The 26,437-nt window shown below is 50.5% G+C and overlaps 2 protein-coding genes across 2 annotated transcripts in view; one reads left to right on the top strand and one right to left on the bottom strand.

The window, feature by feature from the left end:
• The window catches only part of LOC149444797 (uncharacterized), a gene marked incomplete at its 5' end in the record, with an annotated part of 34,335 nt that extends 33,839 nt beyond the window's left edge, over window positions 1-496 (top strand). Inside the window, one exon of the mRNA XM_089654512.1 lies at window positions 19-496. Within this exon, the coding sequence (XP_089510638.1) occupies window positions 19-28 (10 nt within the window). The remainder of the gene's footprint in view (window positions 1-18) is intronic.
• On the bottom strand, window positions 399-23,502 carry LOC149444796 (matrix metalloproteinase-25-like). The gene is made up of 9 exons (XM_089654513.1): window positions 23,236-23,502; window positions 17,319-17,457; window positions 15,974-16,242; window positions 10,690-10,866; window positions 10,515-10,599; window positions 7,572-7,654; window positions 7,336-7,488; window positions 6,868-7,125; window positions 399-818 (listed from the first exon to the last, which is right to left on the bottom strand). The coding sequence occupies exons 1-9, from the start codon at window positions 23,273-23,275 to the stop codon at window positions 553-555; spliced, it is 1,470 nt and encodes a 489-aa protein (XP_089510639.1). The 5' UTR covers window positions 23,276-23,502; the 3' UTR covers window positions 399-552.
• Between the last annotated feature and the right edge of the window lie 2,935 nt (window positions 23,503-26,437).

Here is a 26,437-nt window from a genome sequence, read left to right as displayed (position 1 = left end):
TTGTGTCTTTCTCTGCAGGTCTCCTTGATCGATGGTTTTGCTTCTCCAGCCTAGAGAAGACTTTGGGTTTCCCCTCCCCCCCCCATTGAGGGCCCCTTTGACACCCTCGTCTTACTTTTGGGATCTTACAGACTTGTGGGACGTGGCCTCCTGTACAGACATTGTGTCCCGGGCTGCAGACAGACTCCGACATACTCTATAATGTGAATTTGCTGCCCCTCCATGTACTCAAATGAACTTTTATTGGCAAGATGTCGTCCTGCCTCGGTGTCCGCCATAGCGCTGCCCTTCTCACTCGAGGCGCCCAATAACGTGGCGCTCTGGTTGGCGTGGCGCAAAACCCCGCCCCTTTACCTTCTTTCGTCCTGCATAGGCAATTTCGTAAGAAGTGAGATGAATCAGTGAAACTTATTTCGTGTTTATTTTTGTTCTTTTTTTTGTTTTGTAATCTGTACAGCAAGAATCCTTTCTGTCAATAAAAGATTGGGCTAAGCCAGGACACGGCTGCTGATTGGTGGAGGAGAGTCCCTGTGCCTCAATATGAGGCCTGCTCTAGTTCCAGGTCACCATGCTGAGAACAGCAGTTAGGCCGATGAACGACATACTGGCCTTCCAATGGGCTGCGTGGTTTCCCTGCACACATGGGCAGTTGCAGTCTTGCTGGTCTCGTCTCTCAGGTTGCTCTGTGGGCTGCGGCGGTGATTCGCTCCTGCAGTACATCCAGTCTCTGGCGATGCTGCGTGGGTAGCCGGGCTCCGCCTCCACGTCTCCATCCTTGAACTGCCAGTATTGGGAGCCCTTGAAGAAATACGTGTTACCTGTGGGTGGAAGGCAAGGACATCATTATCGTGCATCATCTCTGGGAGGGGTCATGGCTGTTGGTCAAGATGGAGGGGACTGGTCACGGCTTTTGGTCAAGGTGGAGGGGACTGGTCATGGCTGTTGGTCAAGGTGGAGGGGACTGGTCATGGCTGTTGGTCAAGATGGAGGGGACTGGTCACGGCTGTTGGTCATGATGGAGGGGACTGGTCACGGCTGTTGGTCATGATGGAGGAGACTGGTCACGGCTGTTGGTCATGATGGAGGGGAATGGTCACGGCTGTTGGTCATGATGGAGGGGACTGGTCACGGCTGTTGGTCATGATGGAGGGGACTGGTCACGGCTGTTGGTCAAGATGGAGGGGACTGGTCAGGGATGTTGGTCAAGATGGAGGGGACTGGTCAGGGCTGTTGGTCAAGATGGAGGGGACTGGTCAGGGATGTTGTTCAAGATGGAAGGGACTGGTCACGGCTGTTGGTCATGATGGAGGGGATTGGTCATGATGGAGGGGACTGGTCACGGCTGTTGGTCAAGATGGAGGGGACTGGTCAGGGCTGTTGGTCAAGATGGAGGGGACTGGTCACGGCTGTTGGTCATGATGGAGGGGACTGGTCAGGGCTGTTGGTCAAGATGGAGGGGACTGGTCAGGGATGTTGGTCAAGATGGAGGGGACTGGTCAGGGATGTTGGTCATGATGGAGGGGACTGGTCAGGGCTGTTGGTCATGATGGAGGGGACTGGTCACGGCTGTTGGTCATGATGGAGGGGACTGGTCAGGGCTGTTGGTCAAGATGGAGGGGACTGGTCAGGGATGTTGGTCAAGATGGAGGGGACTGGTCAGGGCTGTTGGTCAAGATGGAAGGGACTGGTCACGGCTGTTGGTCAAGATGGAAGGGACTGGTCACGGCTGTTGGTCATGATGGAGGGGACTGGTCACGGCTGTTGGTCATGATGTAGGGGACTGGTCACGGCTGTTGGCCATGATGGAGGGGACTGGTCACGGCTGTTGGTCATGATGGAGGGGACTGGTCACGGCTGTTGGTCAAGATGGAGGGGACTGGTCACGTCTGTTGGTCAAGATGGAGGGGACTGGTCACGGCTGTTGGTCAAGATGGAGGGGACTGGTCTGGGCTGTTGGTCAAGATGGAGGGGAATGGTCACGGCTGTTGGTCAAGGTGGAGGGGACTGGTCACCGCTGTTGGTCAAGATGGAGGGGACTGGTCAGGGCTGTTGGTCAAGATGGAGGGGAATGGTCACGGCTGTTGGTCAAGATGGAGGGGACTGGTCAGGGCTGTTGGTCATGATGGAGGGGACTGGTCACGGCTGTTGGTCAAGGTGGAGGGGACTGGTAACGGCTGTTGGTCATGATGGAGACTGGTCACGGCTGTTGGTCAAGATGGAGGGGACTGGTCACGGCTGTTGGTCAAGATGGAGGGGACTGGTCAGGGCTGTTGGTCAAGATGGAGGGGACTGGTCACGGCTGTTGGTCATGATGGAGGGGACTGGTCACGGCTGTTGGCCATGATGGAGGGGACTGGTCACGGCTGTTGGTCAAGATGGAGGGGAATGGTCACGGCTGTTGGTCAAGGTGGAGGGGACTGGTCACGGCTGTTGGTCCAGATGGAGGGGAATGGTCACGGCTGTTGGTCAAGATGGAGGGGAATGGTCACGGCTGTTGGTCAAGATGGAGGGGACTGGTCAGGGCTGTTGGTCATGATGGAGGGGACTGGTCAGGGCTGTTGGTTAAGATGGAGGGGACTGGTCGCGGCTGTTGGTCAAGATGGAAGGGACTGGTCACGGCTGTTGGTCAATATGGAGGGGACTGGTCAGGGCTGTTGGTCAAGATGGAGGGGACTGGTCAGGGCTGTTGGTCAAGATGGAGGGGACTGGTCAGGGCTGTTGGTCAAGATGGAGGGGACTGGTCAGGGCTGTTGGTCAAGATGGAGGGGACTGGACACGGCTGTTGGTCAAGATGGAGGGGACTGGTCACGGCTGTTGGTCAAGATGGAGGAGACTGGTCAGGGCTGTTGGTCAAGATGGAGGGGACTGGTCAGGGCTGTTGGTCAAGATGGAGGGGACTGGTCACGGCTGTGGTTGGTGATGGAGCAACTGGTCACGGCTGTGGGTGGTGATGGAAGGACTGTGGACTGGTCATGGTTGTGGACAGTAGTGTAGGCACTGGGCACTGTTTAAGGCTATAAATGGTGATGGAAGGATGAAGGAAAGAGGAGCTGGGCCAGCCCAGACAGTAATTAAACTCCCAGAAGTGATAGGATAGAGGGAGGAAGGTGTGCTAGGAAATGGTCTCTTCCTGGAGTCCTCACATTTTCAGAAGCACATTGCAAGTAAAAGAATACTGTATGGAGAGGAAGAACATGCCATGCACGCCTCTCACGTACCTGGAGAGGAAGAACATGCCATGCACGCCTCTCACGTACCTGGAGAGGAAGAACATGCCATGCACGCCTCTCGCGTACCTGGAGAGGAAGAACATGCCATGCACGCCTCTCGCGTACCTGGAGAGGAAGAACATGCCATGCACGCCTCTCGCGTACCTGGAGAGGAAGAACATGCCATGCACGCCTCTCGCGTACCTGGAGAGGAAGAACATGCCATGCACGCCTCTCGCGTACCTGGAGAGGAAGAACATGCCATGCACGCCTCTCGCGTACCTGGAGAGGAAGAACATGCCATGCACGCCTCTCGCGTACCTGGAGAGGAAGAACATGCCATGCACGCCTCTCGCGTACCTGGAGAGGAAGAACATGCCATGCACGCCTCTCGCGTACCTGGAGAGGAAGAACATGCCATGCACGCCTCTCGCGTACCTGGAGAGGAAGAACATGCCATGCACGCCTCTCACGTACCTGGAGAGGAAGAACATGCCATGCACGCCTCTCACGTACCTGGAGAGGAAGAACATGCCATGCACGCCTCTCACGTACCTGGAGAGGAAGAACATGCCATGCACGCCTCTCACATACCTGGAGAGGAAGAACATGCCATGCACGCCTCTCACATACCTGGAGAGAAAGAACATGCCATGCACGCCTTTCACATACCCGATTTATTTTTTTTTGCTGTTCTTATTCCTGCAGTTTTTCAAGTTGGTGGAAGCGTCTCTTTAAATGGAAATCTGAAGTTGTCCTTTTCTTGACTACACCTGGAAATGTTATTTACCTGGTTTTCATGTCATGGGGATTGGGGGGGGCAGACCCTCCCGACGTGGCGAGGGCCGAGGGGGGCAGACCCTCCCGACGTGGCGAGGGCCGAGGGGGGCAGACCCTCCCGACGTGGCGAGGGCCGAGGGGGGCAGACCCTCCCGACGTGGCGAGGGCCGAGGGGGGCAGACCCTCCCGACGTGGCGAGGGCCGAGGGGGGCAGACCCTCCCGACGAGGCGAGGGATGGTGGGGGGGGTGCAGACCCTCCCGACGTGCCGAGGGTTGGGGGGGGCAGACCCTCCCGACGTGCTGAGGGTTGGGGGGGAGGCAGACCCTCCTGGTATGTGGTGGGGTGGGTGAGGAGAGACAGTTCACCCTACTTCAAGAACCTTTGAATCACCAATTGGCACATGTACCAGTTCAGTCTTTGCTTGCTGTGGTGTTCTTCCAGATCAATACCTTACAGGTAAGGGCCATATAACGGTTAAATTGAAAGCTAAATAACATTTTGCGATGTACGGAAGACATGGGCGCCTTTGTATTCCTCAGATTTCCTTTAATCAAGACCCACCAACTTGAAAAATGAAAGATCTAAGCATATAAGGGCATCCCCTCTGGGGGGCTGTGGTGAGCAGCTGGAGGAAGCTGCCATTTGACAACACTTGGAGAATTTTCTAAGAGATTTCTCAGATTCCTTGAAAAAGTTTATATGGCTGAGTTCAAGGGTGGGTATGTACAGTATGTCCTCATGAGAAGGGGCCCATGGCTCAAATGTTGATTGGTGGAACTTTTCTGCAAGGAGCAAATCAACAGGCTGCCCTTTGAGGATAAAATGCTTCTTTGGACAATCCTTGGATGCTTTCCACCAGAAGGTAATTGTGTAAAAGCGTATTCTTATTCCTTAAAAAGTAGGTGGAGGTGACCGGTCCGAAACTGGCTGCCTTCCGAAGCCAAGAAGCATTCCATTCATAAGCAAAAGCTTCTGTGATAACTGGACCCCCCCCCAAGTCTTCTGATTCTGGAGCCAAATCCTCCTCACACATCAGGTGGGAGACATCATAGGCAATTGAGTCTGTGGGGTGGTGGCTAGAAGTTACTAGCATGAATTTTGTTGCTTTATGAGCTCAAGGGTATCTTCCAATCCATGAAAAGGAATCGGGTTTCTTTGCAGCCCTAGAAAGACTGCTGTGCCAAGGGTCCATCACACCCGTCCAAGAAGAGGAGAGGTCTCATGGGTTTTATTCCAACCAGTTTGTGACTCCTAAGCCTAGTAGAGGCGTACACATGGAGATCCTAGATACTAGGAAGTCTTTCTTAAGAGGAATTAGAAGGTCTTGATGAGAGATGCCAGTTGGCCGGGGCGGTATTCTGGAGAACCTCTCAGGTTCGGTGACTGTCGTCTCAGGAGTGGAAGTTGTCGATCAACATTCTGCAACTTTTGATGATTTCAGCTAGCTGTCCTACACTGGCCTTCAGGGACTCCTTATCAGGGTGCAGTTGGTCAATGCCACAGCTGTGGCATACATCAGGTAGGGACAAAAATTTGTGCTGCTCAGGGTAGAAGCAGACTTGGTATTGTCTTGAGCAAAACTTTACATTCCTGCTCTCCTTACTGTACATGTTCCTGGTGTAGAAAATTGTCAATTGAAATTTTCTGGCCCTCCTCAGCCAAGTCAAGGAGAAAGGGCTCTTCAGCCAGTGGTGTTGGCAGAGATTTGTCTGTGCTGGGGAATCCCAGAGGTAGACCTCTTGGCATCCAGCTTCAACAACAAAGAGCAGAATTTCTGTCCTGAACTTGGCATCATCTGGCATTTGCAGTGGATTCCCTGGAGACTCCTCGGAATCACTTTTTCCTGATCTATGCATTTCTTTCACTACAGCTTCTTCCTTGCCTGTTGCACAGAATTAGGGTGGAGGGCATTTTGGTGCTTCCTAATGTGCACTGGCTTGGCTAAGAACGTGGAATGCAGACCTTGTAACTATCTCAACAGCTGAGCCTTGGCCTCATCCAGTTTGTTCAGATTTACTATTGCATGGTCTGATCTTCCATCCTGCTTTGCAATCGCTGGCTTTGACAGTATAGATGTTGAAGTCCATGTCATGATGGATAAGGATGTTTATGGTTTCTGTCACTACTGCCTTCCTCAAGGCAAGATAAGTCGACCTCCAGCAGGATGTACCATTATGCATGGAAGGCTTATTTTGCCTGGTGGGCTCGTGAGTTTCATCCCAAACAGTATCTTATGGGGCTCATTTTGACTTTTCTCCTGTCTGGTGGGGATACGTCTCTGGCTTTGGTACCAGCAATGAACATATATTGGCCTATTGCATCTCCTTCATTAGTTAGACGTTGTGGAGCATGTCACATAATGATTCCACCTATGCAGGCCCCCCTTGTCACCGTGGGTCCTTAGCTTGGCCTTGTCTGTGTTGCAGTCTACACCTTTTGTACCTCTCCAATAGATTTTCTCGTCACTCTTTACACACAAGGTTGTCTTTTTGATGGCCATTACCTCAGCTGGAAGGGTGTCAAAGTTGGCAAATAATCCTTGGTTCTTCACCAGGACAGGGTATTGACTCCTCAGTCCACTTTCCTGCCCAAGGTGGTTTCTTCATTCCACGTAAATCAGGACCTTGTGTGGCTATCTTTTTTTTTTTCCCCTCATCCTAAGGAGGAGGTGCTGCTCTATTCTGATGTTATTCGAGTGGTTTCAGTTTATCTGAGATCTACAGCTTAATTTCAACAGTCTGATTTCCTGTTTGACTGGATATACATAGTAAAATCCTAATTTTAAAGTGTGAAATCTAAAGAGGGACGTTTTGGGGTTTTTTTCTTTTGTCTGGGACCATGGTCCTTAATTTCCCAGTGAAAACCATGAAACTCACCATCTACCCAGCTGATAACGTCATCGATCTCAGGCGGCAGCCCTTGCCATAGGTTGGTGTCCTGCGGATAGCGGCCATCCATTCTTCCGAGTTTCTCATCATATCTCCAGAAGCGGTTGTTTCTGAAAAAGTAGGTTTTCTTGTTATGCTTCCACACGAAAGCTCCATCAATTCTGTCCGTGTTCAAGCCAAAATCAGAGAGGTGCCGTGGGTAGCCGGGCTCCACCAGTGTGTCTTTAAACACCCAGAAATTATTCCCTGTACGGATACAAGAAAGGATCGGAGTAAGATCACAGCAGATGCAGCAAAAAGAGTCATCACCTTAATAGGGCTGACCATATTTGGTATGCTCGTAGCGGTCAGTTTGGGGGAGACCTCCATATCCATCATATGCAGTAGAGCTATGGCCATACACCCAGACCACCCCTTTCCAGTTCATGCACACATCACCCCCTGCTCTGTACTGACCTGCAATGAACACAATCTTGCTGTCATTTTGCCGTTCATACACAGCGTCCAGTCGTGGTAAGTCTAGAGGTAGCCCATGCCAGAAGTGGTGGAGTTGAGCTGGGTTGAGGGATACGAGGTTTCGAGATGCCTGCATTCTCCAGAAGACCTTGTCTGAGAATGAGAAGATAAGACTGTAAGGGATAAGCAATGTTTTAATGGGGAGAATTGTGCAAAGAACGGCATTCAAGCCTTACTCTTAAAGAAGAACACTTCTCCTCGAATATTTGCAATAGCATCAAAATGAGTGGAACAGCGATCAAAAAGTGGAGGGCGGGGCCTGATGGAAAAGATGGAACATTACATTGTGGAGAGTAAATGCTTGACATGAAAACATTAATATAGTGCATGGTTGGTGAGTGTATGGTTCACAAGTGATACATCTTGGAATCTTTCCCTTATCACGGATGGTATGGAAGCTCCAATCCAACTCTACATTAAACGAACATTTCATATTTTCCTTGTGGTGGGAAAATGAGAACATAATGTGATGTTTTATATTTTCCACTGCAAAATCTCCAGGGTTTAGCTTCTTAAATACCTACGTTAGCATTGATGGTTGAATGTCCTGTTTGGTGCATGGAGCCAATGTTCGTAGCCTTTGGTATTGACTTCTGACTCAAGTGAAAATCCTCAGTATCCGAGCACTTAACCAACTCCTGTAGCCAGTAACCTACCTCATCCTGCCCTGGTAACAGCCAAACCAAAAGCTCCAGGTTCTGGGCCAAAAGATACCAGAATTTAGAACTAGCCAAAAAAAACCTGCCCAGAAGAAGTAAGGAGGCTGTTTTTGGCCTCCAGGTCATACCTCATGTGTCATGCTGACCATTGTGTCTTTCCTGATCTGCATGCTTGTCTTAGGTCCATAACTTGAACCAGAGACAGTTGGGGAACCAGCATTTTCACAATGGAGGTCAGTAAGGGTGGCCTCAATTTCTCTATAAGTATTATTATACAGGATTTATGGCATCAACAGTTTGCTCAGCGCTTTATAATATAATGGGAGACAATACAGTTCAATACAAGAGGGACAGGAGGGCCCTGATCCTGGGAGCTTACAATAGTTCATTGAAGGATACAGATTCATTTCTCACGATCAGGCCGGGCTTCGGCTATGCTTTCCCAGACCCGGACCAAGTGCGTGAGGCTGCATAACAGGTTTATGTGGACCTAGCAGACCAACTAGTCTAGGGCTTCCAGTACTTGTGCAATGCAGCCGTGGATGTTGTTCAAGTGGTCCCTCGAATGACCTCCACAGTGGGCTCACAGCTCTTAAGTACTGGTCGGCTGCCCAGACTTCTAAGAAGGTTCTCACGGAAACAGGAAAGGCCCTCTGTGCCATCTGGTAAAATGCACTCACTCTTGGTAGGTGGAATCCACATAGAACTGCCCTGCCTGGTTCTTCCTCACGGGTTCATCACTTGGTGCCAGCTCATGAAGAGGAGCCTATGGCAGCTGCGGGCATGGTAAATCTGAGGTGATCACTCAGCTTGATCCTTCATAAGTTGAGTTGGAACTGTTGGATTAATTACAAAAACCAATATGTAGCGTTTATTCACCCCACTCTTCCACAAATTGTACTATGGCAATACATTAGAGTCACCAGAAAAGTCCATAAAATGGGACTGTATTTTATATAAAGCTCATATCTTTGGAAAGGTGAAGAAAAGGATCCTCCACCGTCACCGCTCACAGCCTCTTACCAGAGAATATGGCCGCGGTGCGTGGTGTGATGACGTCATAAGCCCCTGACAACGTCTCATGATGAAATACGTAGGGTGGAGCTACGGCTTATGATGTCATCACGTACCGCGGCCATTTTGTTGGTTGGAAATTTACTTATTTTACATGCTGGTTTCTTCTTCTGTTTGTAAGTGCAATATTCTTATTCAGGTCTGGATTATTTTAAATACTTCGCTATGAGGAGCCTTTGTTCCCTTTATCCCGTTACCAGTTCTGGAATTGTCTTTTGGTGGAGAAGATTCATTTAGGTTCCATTACATCCATTGATTCCCCATACTTGCTGTTTCTGGCCGCATGATCTGTGGTCATAGTCTCTGGTAAGAGGCTGTGAGTGGTCACCATCACCGTCACGGTGGAGGATCCTCTTCGGTGGCACATCATCTTTCCAAAGATATGGGCTTTATATAAAATATAGTCCCATTTTATGGACTTTTCTGAGGATTGCCATATTACACTTTGTGTGAGAGCGGGGTGAACAAGCGCTACATCTTGGTTTTTGTCATTTTATATGCTGCCTGCAGTTCTGTGTTAGCTGCTTTTTCACCGTATATGATGGATTCAGCACAGATATACATCACTATTATTAGATTGTTGGATTAATACTCACGTAGGCTTCAAGCCCAATCGAATTTTAGGTCAACGTCTTAACGACGAAGGTAAAACAAACCCTGAAGCTTGAACCCAGTTTTGCCCCCTTGGCATTTGTTTGTGAAACTCTGCATACCTTTACAACCCCTTAATGAAAGTTCAGTAGGACTTTGAGAGTGCCACTTGTAGGAAAATACTGCATTTGGGTAACTCTTTGTGGATAATGCATGCCATGCGAGTACGCCATGTGCAAATGGGTTTCTACGCATTCACCGGTAGGCCAAGCTGTCCAGCAGACATGACAGAGGTTGACAACACAAAATTATAAATAGCATTCAAATCAAGAAAAGGATGGCAATTTGGTGACATCATCACGTATATAAACTCCATGCAGACATCAGAATACAATATTGGTTGCTATAATGCTCCTTTAGTACCGTACATGAGCCCTGGTGGTCAGGGTTCGGACTGCACTAGTGGTTGAGGAGTTTTGGGTTGCCGGCAATCAGTGTCTATACCAAGAAAAACCTTTTCTGCCTCATTGGCCACCAACCAGACTCCGAGGAAGGAAGAGAAGTACATTGGACATGTCATACATGAGGTCAGCTCTGAGACATCATGAGAAGACGTCCTTCGTTGGTTCCCAGTGCTGGAAATATTACGGGAACTACGTGGCCTAGCAGATCTTGTTACTATTTGTATCACTTTCCACTGTATGATCTAGCCTTAAGAGATGTGTTTTTGGGGTTTGCAAAGCCTTCCACAAATAGCCAGTTGTTAGTGCTTGTAATGGTAAACAGGAATCTTACTGATAGGTGGGCCCCCGTGGGGGGATTGCATGCTGGGTAGGTCTTGGAGCTGGCGGAGGCGGTCTTGGAGCCGAGTCTCTTTTACCTAGTGGAGAATAAAGAATACATTTACAGTATGTTGGTGTTACATTGGTGGTGTCTTAAGTGCCGGAGTCATTGGAAATGGTGTACTTACCATACAAGGCCTGGATCCCCTCGATATCATCAGCCGAGAGCCTGTAATACCGATGGTCTCCCAGCGTCCCCTGGTAGTATGGCTTCATGATAGATTTCTCTGAAGATGAGTGAGAGAGCCCCAGAGCGTGTCCGAACTCGTGTACCGCCACTGCAAAGACATCTGTCCCTTGGTCCTCTGTGAGAAGAAGAACGTTATTCTGTCTGTACCTATAGGATCCTCATCTTCTACACTGTTGGGTCCATACATCAGGCACGAGGACCTGTCATCACTCAATTCTCCTCTCAAATCTAATACTATTATCCCTCTGTGAGAAGATGAACATGAGATTATGTCTTTATCTCTGGGATGGCCACCTCCTATGAACCGATGTATGGACCTGCATGGTAGTAGATGTCATCACGCAATCCTCTCAGATCTAATACTACTACTCTCTCTGTGAGGAGATGATCATGATGTGGTGTCTGGCTATGGGATGGTCACCTTCTATGGACTAATGTATGGCCCTGCACAATATGAGATGTCATCACTCAATCCTCTTTTCAGATTTAATACCACTTATCCCTCAGTAAGAAGATGAACATGGTGTCTTTGTCTATAGGATGGTCATCTTCTATGGACGCATGTTTGGACTTGTGCAGTAGGAGATATCATCACTCATCATTACTGCCAAAAGATTTGATCTATTATTATTTAATCTGTGAGGTCAGGTACTGATAATGGATGAGAAGACCTGGCTCACCATCAGGGTTCCAATTCATCCCAAAGGTGCTCAGTAGGGTTGAGGTCAGGGCTCTGTACAGGACACTTGAGTTCCTCCACACCAAACTGGTCAAACTATGCCTTTATGGATCTGGTCCAAACTGGTCAATCATGTTTTTATGAAGTTGGTTCAAACTGGTAAAACCAAGTTTTTTTGGAGCTGGTTTTGTACACACGGGGCAGTCCTGATGGAACAGAAAAGGGTCTTCACCAAACTGTTACCACAAGGTTGGAAGAGCACGATTGTCTACAAAGCTTTTGTGTGCCGTAATTAACAAAAACCCGAACTGGACACACCTGAACTCCATCATTTATAGGAGGTTTCGCATACTTTTGGCCAATTGATATGCGTGATAGGTGGACACACGTGAACTCCATCATTTATAGGAGGTTTCGCATACTTTTGGCCAATTGATATGCGTGATAGGTGGACACACCTGAACTCCATCATTTATAGGAGGTTTCGCATACTTTTGGCCAATTGATATGCGTGATAGGTGGACACACATGAACTCCATCATTTAGAGGAGGTTTCACATACTTTTGGCCAATTGATATGCGTGATAGGTGGACACACGTGAACTCCATCATTTATAGGAGGTTTCGCATACATTTGGCCAATTGATATGCGTGATAGGTGGACACACGTGAACTCCATCATTTATAGGAGGTTTCGCATACTTTTGGCCAATTGATATGCGTGATAGGTGGACACACGTGAACTCCATCATTTATAGGAGGTTTCGCATACATTTGGCCAATTGATATGCGTGATAGGTGGACACACGTGAACTCCATCATTTATAGGAGGTTTCACATACTTTTGATAGATGGGTGTGTTAGCGGCCATAATCATTTGGCTCATGTCTGCCTATGGGATGGTTGCCTTCTATGGACCTGCACTGTAGTAGGTGTTATCACCAGGTCCATTGATCTTGGCCTTTCTTCATTGATTCTATGAATCTCTTCATCTGGATCCTTGTATCTCTGGATGTATCTCTGTATCTCTGTATGTTGTATAATGGTCATCATGTTTGACACCCTCCCTACCCCATCCCTCAGACTTGACTCACAATGTGTTTGTTCCTCTGAGGAAGTAATGTGACAAAACTCTTTCCTGATGTTAATACTTCTCTGAAAACTATCAATGTTCTGTTTGTCACGTGAAGTCAGAGAAAATGTGTAAAATAGAAACCACATCCAGGAACTACCAAGCCACAGGGATGGATAGATCATGAAACCAGAAGTTTTGGTTATCTACACGGCTTAAAAAAATGAAAGGCCGACTTTGTAATCCAAGTCTAGCATCAAGTCGATGACACTCCTGGGATATGGATCTGGTCAGGTAAGTTGCAGAGGGGGTTGTTCATCAGCTGCAGCTGCTTTGGTGTTCATGAAATGAACAACATGTGCACTAGATGGGCAGCAATGAAACAACCCCCAAAATAGGAATGGTTTTACAGGTGGAGGCCACTGACATTTTTTCCCTACTCATCTTTTCTGATTGTTTTTCACTCGTTTTGCATTTGGCTCGGGTCGGTGTCACTACTGGTAGCATGAGGCCATACCTGGACCCTACAGAGGTTGTACAGGCAGTCCAACTCCTCCAGGATGGCACATCAATACGTACCATTGCCAGAAGGTTTGCTGTGTCTCCCAGCACAGTCTCAAGAGCATGGAGGAGATTCCAGGAGACCAGAACACGGAGGAGATTCCAGGAGACGAGAGCACGGAGGAGATTCCAGGAGACGAGAGCACGGAGGAGATTCCAGGAGACGAGAGCACGGAGGAGATTCCAGGAGACAGACAGTTACTCTAGGAGAGCTGGACAGGGCCATAGAAGGTCCTTAACCCATCAGCAGGACCGGTATCTGCTCCTTTGTGCAAGGAGGAACAGGATGAGCCCTACAAAATGACCTCCAGCAGGCCACTGGTGGGAATGTCTCTGACCAAACAATCAGAAACAGACCTCATGAGGGTGGACTGAGGGCTCAACGTCCTCTAGTGGGCCCTGTGCTGACTGCCTGGTACCATAGAGCAGGATTGGCATTTGCCATTGAACCCCAGAATTGTCAGGTCCACCACTGGCACCCTGTGCTTTTCACAGATGAGAGCAGGTTCCCCCTGAGCACATGTGACAGACGTGAAAGGGTCTGGAGAAGCCGTGGAGAACGTTCTGCTGCCTGTAACATGGTTCAGGCATATCCATGGAGGGACGCACAGAACTCTACAGGCTAGACAATGGCACCCTGACTGCCATTAGCCATCAGGATGAAATCCTTGGACCCATTGTCAGACCCTACACTGGTGCAGGGGGTCCTGGGTTCCTCCTGGTGCAGTGGGTTCTGGGTTCCTCCTGGTGCAGTGGGTCCTGGGTTCCTCCTGGTGCGGTGGGTCCTGGGTTCCTCCTGGTGCAGTGGGTTCTGGGTTCCTCCTGGTGCGGTGGGTCCCGGGTTCCTCCAGGTGCGGTGGGTCCTGGGTTCCTCCTGGTGCGGTGGGTCCTGGGTTCCTCCTGGTGCGGTGGGTCCCGGGTTCCTCCTGGTGCGGTGGGTCCCGGGTTCCTCCTGGTGCGGTGGGTCCCAGGTACCTCCTGCTGCGGTGGGTCCTGGGTTCCTCCTGGTGCATGACAATGCTAGGCCTCATGTGGGGGGAGTATGCAGGCAGTTCCTGGAGGATGAAGGAATTGATACCACTGAATGGCCCCCACACTCTCCTGACCTAAATCCAATAGAACCCCTCTGGGATGTCATGTTTCGGTCCATCTGACACCTCCAGGTTGCACCTCAGACTGTCCAGGAGCTCAGTGACACCCTGGCCCAGATCTGGGAGGAAATCACCCAGGACACCATCCGTGGTCTCATTAGGACCCTCCCCTGACGTTGTCAGGCATGCATACAAGCACGTGGGGGCCACACAGACTACTGAGGGCCATTCTGAGTTGCTGCAATGACATTTCACCAACATGGACTCGCCTGCTGAATCATTTCTTCACTTTGATTTTCGGGGTGTCTGTGAATTCAGTCCTCTGTAGGGCGATCATTTCCATCCAATGATGGGGCGTCCTTACGTTCCCCACCCATCCCCCGTCCATGTCAGGATAGAGATCCAGCATTAGGGATGGGCTATGTGTTCGGGTAGAATGTAAGTTCGACTTGAACATTGGCGGTTTGAGTGTTCGCCGAACACTGGAATGATAAGGGCGTTCGGTGGGAAGTTCGCCCATGCGCCCCACAATGCAATGCTTACACTGTGATTGGCCAAAGTATTGCACCTGACCAGTCACAGTTGAGTTCACAGGAAGAGCAATGATTGGCCAAAGTCTCAGTGACATAGTCCACGCCCCACACTACATAAGGCTGCTTAGCGTGTTGGTGGAGTTAGATGAGGATAGTTAGTGGTGTGTTAGGAGACAGTGGAGGGAGTGTAGTGCAGTGTTGTGGTGTCACCTGTGCAAGACTGAAGGGGAGGGGCCGCTACACCTGTGCAAGACTGAAGGGGAGGAGCCGGTACTCCTGTGCAAGACTGAGGGGGAGGAGCCGGTACACCTGTGCAAGACTGAAGGGGAGGAGCCGGTACACCTGTGCAAGACTGAAGGGGAGGGGCCGATACACCTGTGCAAGACTGAAGGGGAGGGGCCGCTACACCTGTGCAAGACTGAAGGGGAGGAGCCGGTACACCTGTGCAAGACTGAAGGGGAGGGGCCGATACACCTGTGCAAGACTGAAGGGGAGGGGCCGCTACACCTGTGCAAGACTGAAGGGGAGGAGCCGGTACACCTGTGCAAGACTGAGGGGGAGGAGCCGGTACACCTGTGCAAGACTGAAGGGGAGGGGCCGATACACCTGTGCAAGACTGAAGGGGAGGAGCCGGTACACCTATGCAAGACTGAGGGGGAGGAGCTGGTACACCTGTGCAAGACTGAAGGGGAGGGGCCGAAACACCTGTGCAAGACTGAAGGGGAGGAGCCGGTACACCTGTGCAAGACTGAAGGGGAGGAGCCAGTACACCTGTGCAAGACTGAGGGGGAGGAGCTGGTACACCTGTACAAGACTGGAGGGGAGGAGCAAGTACACCTGTGCAAGACTGGAGGGGAGGAGCTGGTACACCTGTGCAAGACTGGAGGGGAGGAGCCGGTACACCTGTGCAAGACTGGAGGGGAGGAGCCGGTACACCTGTGCAAGACTGAAGGGGAGGAGCCGGTACACCTGTGCAAGACTGAAGGGGAGGAGCCGGTACACCTGTGCAAGACTGGAGGGGAGGAGCCGGTACACCTGTGCAAGACTGAAGGGGAGGAGCCGGTACACGTGTGCAAGAATAAAGGGGAGGAGCCGGTACACCTGTGCAAGGCTGAAAGGAAGGCCGGAGGGAGGATTTAATGATGGAACATATGAAATGGATCTTTTAGTGCTGGTCATCTGGATAGAGTGCTGGGCAGTTTCTGCATTGTAGTCTCTGGCCCCGCCCATTTGCACCTTTCCTGTTCTCAACACAACAAAACATTCTGTAAATGGTTTCCTCTTACGGTTATAAGTCCATTGCTCATCGGCGTCCATGTGAGTTTCTCCAGCGATTGGCCCTACTCCGGGAAAGAAGGCATGACCGAGCGTTCCACCTGGACCGTCAAAGGGATAGCCATCACCATGGGTTCCTCCCACAAAGCCTACTCGAATATCCGCTTCGTCCTTCCTCTCGGAGAAGGTGAGCTGCGTCTCCCGGCTCCAGGCCTCCAGGGCGCTCCTCATCAATGTCCTTATGGTTTCTTCTGCCAAGGATATGGGGTAGCTCTCCATCCTAGAAGAAAGATGGAGGACTGCTCACTACAAGATCATATGAGATTCCAGATCTCCTCCATCAGTTCTGGAGGAACATACAGATCAAAAGATCTGAAAAGGTGCAGACCAGTGACACCATCTTATCAGCATCACCCTATGGACACATTACATTCCACCGAGAGGTCCTCCCTGACTCCATACCTCCTACCCCATGGACACATTACATTCCACCGAGAGGTCCTCCCTGACTCCATACCTCCTACCCCATGGACACATTACATTCCACCGAGATGCCCTCCCTGACTCCATACCTCCTACCCCATGGACACATTACATTCCACCGAGATGCCCTCCCTGACTCCATACCTCCTACCCCATGGACACATTACATTCCACCGAGATGCCCTCCCTGACTCCATACCTCCTACCCCATGGACACATTACATTCCACCGAGATGCCCTCCCTGACTCCATACCTTCTACCCCATGGACACATTACATTCCACCGAGAGGTCCTCCCTGACTCCATACCTCCTACCCCATGGACACATTACATTCCACCGAGAGGTCCTCCCTGACTCCATACCTCCTACCCCATGGACACATTACATTCCACCGAGAGGTCCTCCCTGACTCCATACCTCCTACCCCATGGACACATTACATTCCACCGAGAGGTCCTCCCTGACTCCATACCTCCTACCCCATGGACACATTACATTCCACCGAGAGGTCCTCCCTGACTCCATACCTCCTACCCCATGGACACATTACATTCCACCGAGATGCCCTCCCTGACTCCATACCTCCTACCCCATGGACACATTACATTCCACTGAGATGTCCTCCCTGACTCCATACCTCCTACCTTGTAGACACATTACATACCACCCACGTACATGGACATACCATTCCCCGGATGTCCCCATGACTCCATACCTCCCACCTTGTAGACACATTACATACCAACCACATACATGGACATACCATTCCCCGGATGTCCCCATGACTCCATACCTCCCACCTTGTAGACACATTACATACCAACCACATACATGGACATACCATTCCCCGGATGTCCCCATGACTCCATACCTCCAGGTCAAGTGCTTTGTCTGCCACACTGTCCCACTGAAAGCGTATCGTTTCCTGCGGATCCTCTGGGGCCCGGATGATTGGACGACATCGGGGAGAGAACAGCGAGGCCTCTTCATCATCTCCACGGTGCCATCATCTGGGAGAGAGAATCACATTTCCATATCTGGGATTATTGGCAGATGTACAATATTCTCTCCATGGGACCAGCTGAACATTGAGGGACTGAGGAGGGACTCCCCTGACAAGGCCTTCTCTCTCCAGGAGTACAGCACCACCTTTGTTCAGGCATCAACCAGGGACAACTCTCACTTCCTGGACTGAGATGACACAGTGATGTAAGTCCCGGTGCCTGTGCAATTCTTGACTGTGTTCACAAATGTCCGACACAGATCAGCCTCTGCTGCAACTTGTCATCTTGTGACTTGTATCAAAGTTACAATGTACAGTCTGATCACTGTGGGAGATACATAGGAGAGAGAGCCTATATTGGGGGTACATAGGATAAGGTGACCTATATTGGGGGTACATAGGTTAAGGTGACCTATATTGGGGGGTACATAGGATAAGGTGACCTATACTGGGGGTACATAGGATAAGGTGACCTATATATGGGGGTACTTAGGGTAAGGTGACCTATATTGGGGGGTACATAGGTTAAGGTGACCTATATTGGGGGGTACTTAGGATAAGGTGACCTATATTGGGGGTACATAGGATAAGGTGACCTATATTGGGGGTTCTTAGGATAAGGTGACCTATATTGGGGGATTCTTAGGATAAGGTGACCTATATTGGGGGTAGATAGGATAAGGTGACCTATATTGGGGGTACTTAGGGTAAGGTGACCTATATTGGGGGGTACTTAGGATAAGGTGACCTATATTGGGGGTACATAGGATAAGGTGACCTATATTGGGGGTACTTAGGATAAGGTGACCTATATTGGGGGGTACTTAGGATAAGGTGACCTATATTGGGGGGTACTTAGGATAAGGTGACCTATACTGGGGGGTACATAGGATAAGGTGACCTATATTGGGGGGTACTTAGGGTAAGGTGACCTATATTGGGGGGTACTTAGGATAAGGTGACCTATACTGGGGGGTACATAGGATAAGGTGACCTATATTGGGGGTACTTAGGGTAAGGTGACCTATATTGGGGGTTCTTAGGATAAGGTGACCTATATTGGGGGGTACTTAGGATAAGGTGACCTATACTGGGGGGTACATAGGATAAGGTGACCTATATTGGGGGGTACTTAGGATAAGGTGACCTATATTGGGGGGTACATAGGATAAGGTGACCTATATTGGGGGTACTTAGGATAAGGTGACCTGTATTGGGGGTTCTTAGGATAAGGTGACCTATATTGGGGGGTACTTAGGATAAGGTGACCTATATTGGGGGTTCTTAGGATAAGGTGACCTATACTGGGGGGTACATAGGATAAGGTGACCTATATTGGGGGTACTTAGGATAAGGTGACCTATATTGGGGGTTCTTAGGATAAGGTGACCTATATTGGGGGTACTTAGGATAAGGTGACCTATATTGGGGGTTCTTAGGATAAGGTGACCTATATTGGGGGTACTTAGGATAAGGTGACCTATATTGGGGGTACATAGGATAAGGTGACCTATATTGGGGGTACTTAGGATAAGGTGACCTATATTGGGGGTACTTAGGATAAGGTGACCTACATTGGGGGTACATAGGATAAGGTGACCTACAATGGGGGTACATAGGATAAGTTGACCTATATCGGGGGTACATAGGATAAGGTGACCTATATTGGGGGGTACTTAGGATAAGGTGACCTATATTGGGGGTACATAGGATAAGGTGACCTATATTGGGGGTACATAGGGTAAGGTGACCTATATTGGGGGGTAATTAGGGTAAGGTGACCTATATTGGGGGTACTTAGGATTAGGTGACCTATATTGGGGGGTACTTAGGATAAGGTGACCTATATTGGGGGTACATAGGATAAGGTGACCTATATTAGGGGTACATAGGATAAGGTGACCTATATTGGGGGGTACTTAGGATAAGGTGACCTATATTTGGGGTTCTTAGGATAAGGTGACCTATATTGGGGGGTACTTAGGGTAAGGCGACCTATATTTGGGGGTACATAGGATAAGGTGACCTATATTGGGGGTTCTTAGGATAAGGTGACCTATATTGGGGGGTACTTAGGATAAGGTGACCTATACTGGGGGGTACATAGGATAAGGTGACCTATATTGGGGGGTACTTAGGATAAGGTGACCTATAATGGGGGTACATAGAATAAGGTGACCTATATTGGGGGGTACTTAGGATAAGGTGACCTATATTGGGGGTACATAGGATAAGGTGACCTATATTGGGGGTACATAGGATAAGGTGACCTATATTGGGGGGTACTTAGGGTATAGTGACCTATATTGGGGGTTCTTAGGATAAGGTGACCTATATTGGGGGGTACTTAGGATAAGGTGACCTATATTGGGGGTTCTTACCATAAGGTGACCTATATTGGGGGTTCTTAGGATAAGGTGACCTATATTGGGGGGTACTTAGGATAAGGTGACCTATACTGGGGGGTACATAGGATAAGGTGACCTATATTTGGGGGTACTTAGGATAAGGTGACCTATATTGGGGGTTCTTAGCATAAGTTGACCTATATTGGGGGTTCTTAGGATAAGGTGACCTATATTGGGGGTACATAGGATAAGGTGACCTATAATGGGGGTACATAGGATAAGGTGACCTATATTGGGGGGTACATAGGATAAGGTGACCTATATCGGGGGTACATAGGATAAGGTGACCTATATTGGGGGGTACTTAGGATAAGGTGACCTATATCGGGGGTACATAGGATAAAGTGACCTATATTGGGGGTTCTTAGGATAAGGTGACCTATATTGGGGGTACATAGGATAAGGTGACCTATAATGGGGGTACATAGGATAAGGTGACCTATATTGGGGGGTACATAGGATAAGGTGACCTATATCGGGGGTACATAGGATAAGGTGACCTATATTGGGGGGTACTTAGGATAAGGTGACCTATATCGGGGGTACATAGGATAAGGTGACCTATATTGGGGGGTACTTAGGGTAAGGTGACCTATATTGGGGGGTACTTAGGATAACGTGACCTATATTGGGGGGTACTTAGGATAAGGTGACCTATATTGGGGGGTACTTAGGATAAGGTGACCTATATTGGGGGTACTTAGGATAAGGTGACCTATATTGGGGGGTACATAGGATAAGGTGACCTATATTGGGGGTACATAGGATAAGGTGACCTATATTGGGGGTTCTTAGGATAAGGTGACCTATATTGGGGGTACATAGGATAAGGTGACCTATATTGGGGGTACATAGGATAAGGTGACCTATATTGGGGGGTACTTAGGATAAGGTGACCTATATTGGGGGGTACATAGGATAAGGTGACCTATATTGGGGGTACATAGGATAAAGTGACCTATATTGGGGGTTCTTAGGATAAGGTGACCTATATTGGGGTTACATAGGATAAGGTGACCTATATTGGGGGTACTTAGGATAAGGTGACCTATATTGGGGGTACTTAGGATAAGGTGACCTATATTGGGGGTACATAGGATAAGGTGACCTATATTGGGGGGTACTTAGGGTAAGGTGACCTATATTGGGGGGTACTTAGGATAAGGTGACCTATATCGGGGGTACATAGGATAAGGTGACCTATATTGGGGGGTACTTAGGGTAAGGTGACCTATATTGGGGGGTACTTAGGATAAGGTGACCTATATTGGGGGGGTACATAGGATAAGGTGACCTATATTGGGGGGTACTTAGGATAAGGTGACCTATATTGGGGGTACTTAGGATAAGGTGACCTATATTGGGGGGTAAATAGGATAAGGTGACCTATATTGGGGGTACTTAGGATAAGGTGACCTATATTGGGGGGTACTTAGCATAAGGTGACCTATATTGCGGGGTACATAGGATAAGGTGACCTATACTGGGGGTACATAGGGTAAGGTGACCTATATTGGGGGGTACTTAGGGTAAGGTGACCTATATTGGGGGGTACTTAGGGTAAGGTGACCTATATTGGGGGTACTTAGGATAAGGTGACCTATATTGGGGGTACTTAGGATAAGGTGACCTATATTGGGGGTACATAGGATAAGTTGACCTATATTGGGGGGTACTTAGGATAAGGTGACCTATATTGGGGGGTACTTAGGATAAGGTGACCTATATTGGGGGTACATAGGTTAAGGTGACCTATATTGGGGGTACTTAGGATACGATGACCTATATTGGGGGTACTTAGTATAAGGTGACCTATATTGGGGGTACATAGGATAAGGTGACCTATAATGGGGGTACATAGGATAAGGTGACCTATATTGGGGGGTACATAGGATAAGGTGACCTATATTGGGGGGTACTTAGGATAAGGTGACCTATATTGGGGGTACATAGGATAAGGTGACCTATAATGGGGGTACATAGGATAAGGTGACCTATATTGGGGGGTACTTAGGATAAGGTGACCTATATCGGGGGTACATAGGATAAGGTGACCTATATTGGGGGGTACTTAGGATAAGGTGACCTATATTGGGGGTACATAGGATAAGGTGACCTATACTGGGGGGTACTTAGGATAAGGTGACCTATATCGGGGGTACATAGGATAAGGTGACCTATATTGGGGGGTACTTAGGATAAGGTGACCTATATTGGGGGTACATAGGGTAAGGTTACCTATATTGGGGGGTACTTAGGGTAAGGTGACCTATATTGGGGGTACATAGGTTAAGGTGACCTATATTGGGGGGTACATAGGATAAGGTGACCTATATTGGGGGTACTTAGGATAAGGTGACCTATATTGGGGGGTACTTAGGATAAGGTGACCTATATTGGGGGTACATAGGATAAGGTGACCTATATTGGGGGGTACTTAGGATAAGGTGACCTATATTGGGGGTACATAGGATAAGGTGACCTATATTGGGGGTACTTAGGATAAGGTGACCTATATTGGGGGTACTTAGGGTAAGGTGACCTATATTGGGGGGTACTTAGGGTAAGGTGACCTATATTGGGGGGTATTTAGGATAAGGTGACCTATATTGGGGGTACATAGGTTAAGGTGACCTATATTGGGGGTACTTAGGATAAGGTGACCTATATTGGGGGGTACTTAGGATAAGGTGACCCATATTGGGGGTACATAGGTTAAGGTGACCTATATTGGGGGTACTTAGGATACAATGACCTATATTGGGGGGTACTTAGGATAAGGTGACCTATATTGGGGGGTACTTAGGGTAAGGTCACCTATATTTGGGGGTAATTAGGATAAGGTGACCTATATTGGGGGGTACTTAGGATAAGGTGACCTATATTGGGGGTACTTAGGATACGATGACCTATATTGGGGGGTACTTAGGATAAGGTGACCTATATTGGGGGGTACTTAGGGTAAGGTGACCTATATTGGGGGTACTTAGGGTAAGGTGACCTATATTTGGGGGTACTTAGGATAAGGTGACCTATATTGGGGGGGTACTTAGGATAAGGTGACCTATATTGGGGGGTACTTAGGATAAGGTGACCTATATTGGGGGGGTACTTAGGATAAGGTGACCTATATTGGGGGTACATAGGATAAGGTGACCTATATTGGGGGGGTACTTAGGATAAGGTGACCAATATTGGGGGTACTTAGGATAAGGTGACCTATATTGGGGGGTACTTAGGGTAAGGTGACCTATATTGGGGGTACTTAGGATAAGGTGACCAATATTGCGGGGTACATAGGATCATGACCCGAGGTGACCCCTCCCCATGTTTGCAGCGTATGAAGTGAGTCTCCCCGAGGGGAGGTTGGTGATTACCCAGCTCTCCGGTCATCTCCAGGCCAGCAAGCCTCTGCATGGTCCTCACAGCTTCTCTGAGGCTCTCCAGCGTCTGTTGCTGGGCAGAATACGGATCCGGTGGGGGTAGGTAGCCATAGCGGGTCAGCCAGTCCTGGAAGGAGGAAGAGAGTCACTTACAGGCAGAGGTCCCCTTTAGGAAGTCATTTCCTCTGCTAAGGGCTGAATCCACCCAAATGCCTCCTCAGATGTTTGGTTGGACTCTATGGGGTTGACTCCTCACAGTCCTCCATTGCCCACACACAGCCAAACCACACGGACAGACAAGGGAGTCTCCCTTCTCCTGCTGCACATATTCAATACTGAGGCTGATAGCAGGTGGGCGGAGCTGGGAACTCCGAGAGCCACCGGACGGGGGGAGGGGGTAAGTATTCAGAGCAAGGGGGTAGGTGACGGGTACTTTAGACCAAGGTCAGAGGTCAGCGGGTGTGGGAGGAAGGTTAGGGGGTAGATTAGGGGTATGAAGGGGGAGGGTAACCCTGAGGGGGAGGTCTTAGCATTGCCTTCGGGAATTATAACTCTTTATTAATACAATGTAACCCATTGTCCTGACCCTGTCCACCTACCTCACCAACCCCCCCACTCCACATACCCCACCTACCTTACCAACCCCCCCCACTCCACATACCCCACCTACCTCACCAACCCCCCCACTCCACATACCCCACCTACCTCACCAACCCCCCCACTCCACATACCCCACCTACCTTACCAACCCCCCCACTCCACATACCCCACCTACCTCACCAACCCCCCCACTCCACATACCCCACCTACCTCACCAACCCCCCCACTCCACATACCCCACCTACCTTACCAACCCCCCCACTCCACATACCCCACCTACCTCACCAACCCCCCCACTCCACATACCCCACCTACCTCACCAACCCCCCCACTCCACATACCCCACCTACCTCACCAACCCCCCCACTCCACATACCCCACCTACCTCACCAACCCCCCCACTCCACATACCCCACCTACCTTACCAACCCCCCCCCCCCCACTCCACATACCCCACCTACCTTACCAACCCCCCCCACTCCACATACCCCACCTACCTCACCCCCCCCCGACTCCACCGACTCCCACCTACCTTACCAACCCCCCCCCCACTCCACATACCCCACCTACCTTACCAACCCCCCCCCCTCTCCACATACCCCACCTACCTTACCAACCCCCCCCCCACTCCACATACCCCACCTACCTCAGCAACCCCCCCCCCACTCCACATACCCCACCTACCTCACCAACCCCCCCCCCCACTCCACCGACTCCCACCTACCTCACCAACCCCCCTCCCACTCCACATACCCCACCTACCTCACCAATCCCCCCCCCACTCCACCGACTCCCACCTACCTTATCAACCCCCCCTTTCCACATACCCCACCTACCTCACCAACCCCCCCACTCCACCGACTCCCACCTACCTCACCAACCCCCCAACTCCACATACCCCACCTACCTCATCAACCCCCCCCCACTCCACCGACTCCCACCTACCTCACCAACCCACCCCCTCTCCACCGACTCCCACCTACCTCACCAACCCACCCTTTCCACCTACTCCCACCTACCTCACCAACCCCCCCCCCCTCTCCACCGACTCCCACCTACCTCACCAACCCACCCCCCCACTCCACCGACTCCCACCTACCTTACCAACCCCCCCACTCCACATACCCCACCTACCTTACCAACCCCCCGCCCCCCCACTCCACATACCCCACCTACCTTACCAACCCCCCCCCACTCCACATACCCCACCTACCTCACCCCCCCCACTCCACATACCCCACCTACCTCACCAACCCCCCCCCACTCCACCGACTCCCACCTACCTCACCAAACCCCCCCACTCCACATACCCCACCTACCTTACCAACCCCCCCCACTCCACATACCCCACCTACCTTACCAACCCCCCCCCCCACTCCACATACCCCACCTACCTCACCCCCCCACTCCACATACCCCACCTACCTCACCAACCCCCCCCCCCACTCCACCGACTCCCACCTACCTCACCAACCCCCCCACTCCACATACCCCACCTACCTTACCAACCCCCCCACTCCACATACCCCACCTACCTTACCAACCCCCCCACTCCACATACCCCACCTACCTTACCAACCCCCCCCCCACTCCACCTGCCCCACCTACCTTACCAACCCCCCCCCCCACTCCACATACCCCACCTACCTTACCAACCCCCCCCCACTCCACATACCCCACCTACCTCACCCCCCCCCGACTCCACCGACTCCCACCTACCTTACCAACCCCCCCCCACTCCACATACCCCACCTACCTTACCAACCCCCCCCCCACTCCACATACCCCACCTACCTCACCAACCCCCCCACTCCACATACCCCACCTACCTCACCAACCCCCCCCCCCCACTCCACCGACTCCCACCTACCTTACCAACCCCCCCCCCACTCCACATACCCCACCTACCTTACCAACCCCCCCACTCCACATACCCCACCTACCTCACCAACCCCCCCCCCCACTCCATATACCCCACCTACCTTACCAACCCCCCCCCCCTCTCCACATACCCCACCTACCTTACCAACCCCCCCCCACTCCACATACCCCACCTACCTCAGCAACCCCCCCCCCCCCACTCCACATACCCCACCTACCTCACCAACCCCCCCCCCCACTCCACCGACAAGATATTCATCTGATTCTGACAACAATCACCTATTGCAGCAGCTGCACTCTCTCTCTTCTCCCTCTCCCTCTCCCCTTCTCTCCTCTCTCTTCATTCTTCCTCTTCTCCTCTCCCTCTCCTCTCCCCTCCTCTGCTCTCCCCTCTGCTCCCTTTCCTCTCCCTCCCCCTCTCCTCTCCCTCTCTTCTCCCTCTCCTCCTTTCCTCTCCTCTCCTCTCCTCTCCCTCTCCTTCTCCTCTCCAATCCTCTCCCTCCTCTCTTCTTCTCCTTTCCCTCTCCTCCTCTCCCTTTCCTCTCCCTCCACCCCTCCCCTCTCCCTCTTCTCCTTTCTTCTCCTCTCCCTCTCCTCCTCTCCCTTTCCTCTCCCTCCACCCCTCCCCCTCTCCTCTCCCTCTTCTCCTCTCCCTCTCCTCTCCATCTCCCTCCCCTCTCGATATCCCTCTTCCTCTCCTCTCCTCTCCCTCTCA

Source organism: Staurois parvus, unplaced genomic scaffold (assembly GCF_062004578.1).
Source record: "Staurois parvus isolate SC_StPar_1 unplaced genomic scaffold, SC_StPar_1.0 ptg000771l, whole genome shotgun sequence".
NCBI classification, from domain to species: Eukaryota; Metazoa; Chordata; class Amphibia; order Anura; family Ranidae; genus Staurois; species Staurois parvus.
The sequence above is the reverse complement of the archived record's forward strand: the minus strand, read 5'-3'. Positions and strand labels throughout refer to the sequence as shown.

What these genes read in the sequence shown, in the direction of transcription:
- LOC149444796 (XM_089654513.1), bottom strand. Translation starts at nt 23,275, where the DNA reads ATGCAGAGGCTTGCTGGCCTGGAGATGACCGGAGAGCTGG. An exon ending in ACAAAGCACTTGACCTGGAG is followed by an intron (nt 16,243 to 17,318) that starts GTATGGAGTCAT and finishes TCTTTCTTCTAG; the next exon opens with GATGGAGAGCTACCCCATAT. An exon ending in TGAGCAATGGACTTATAACC is followed by an intron (nt 10,867 to 15,973) that starts GTAAGAGGAAAC and finishes TTCTTCTCACAG; the next exon opens with AGGACCAAGGGACAGATGTC.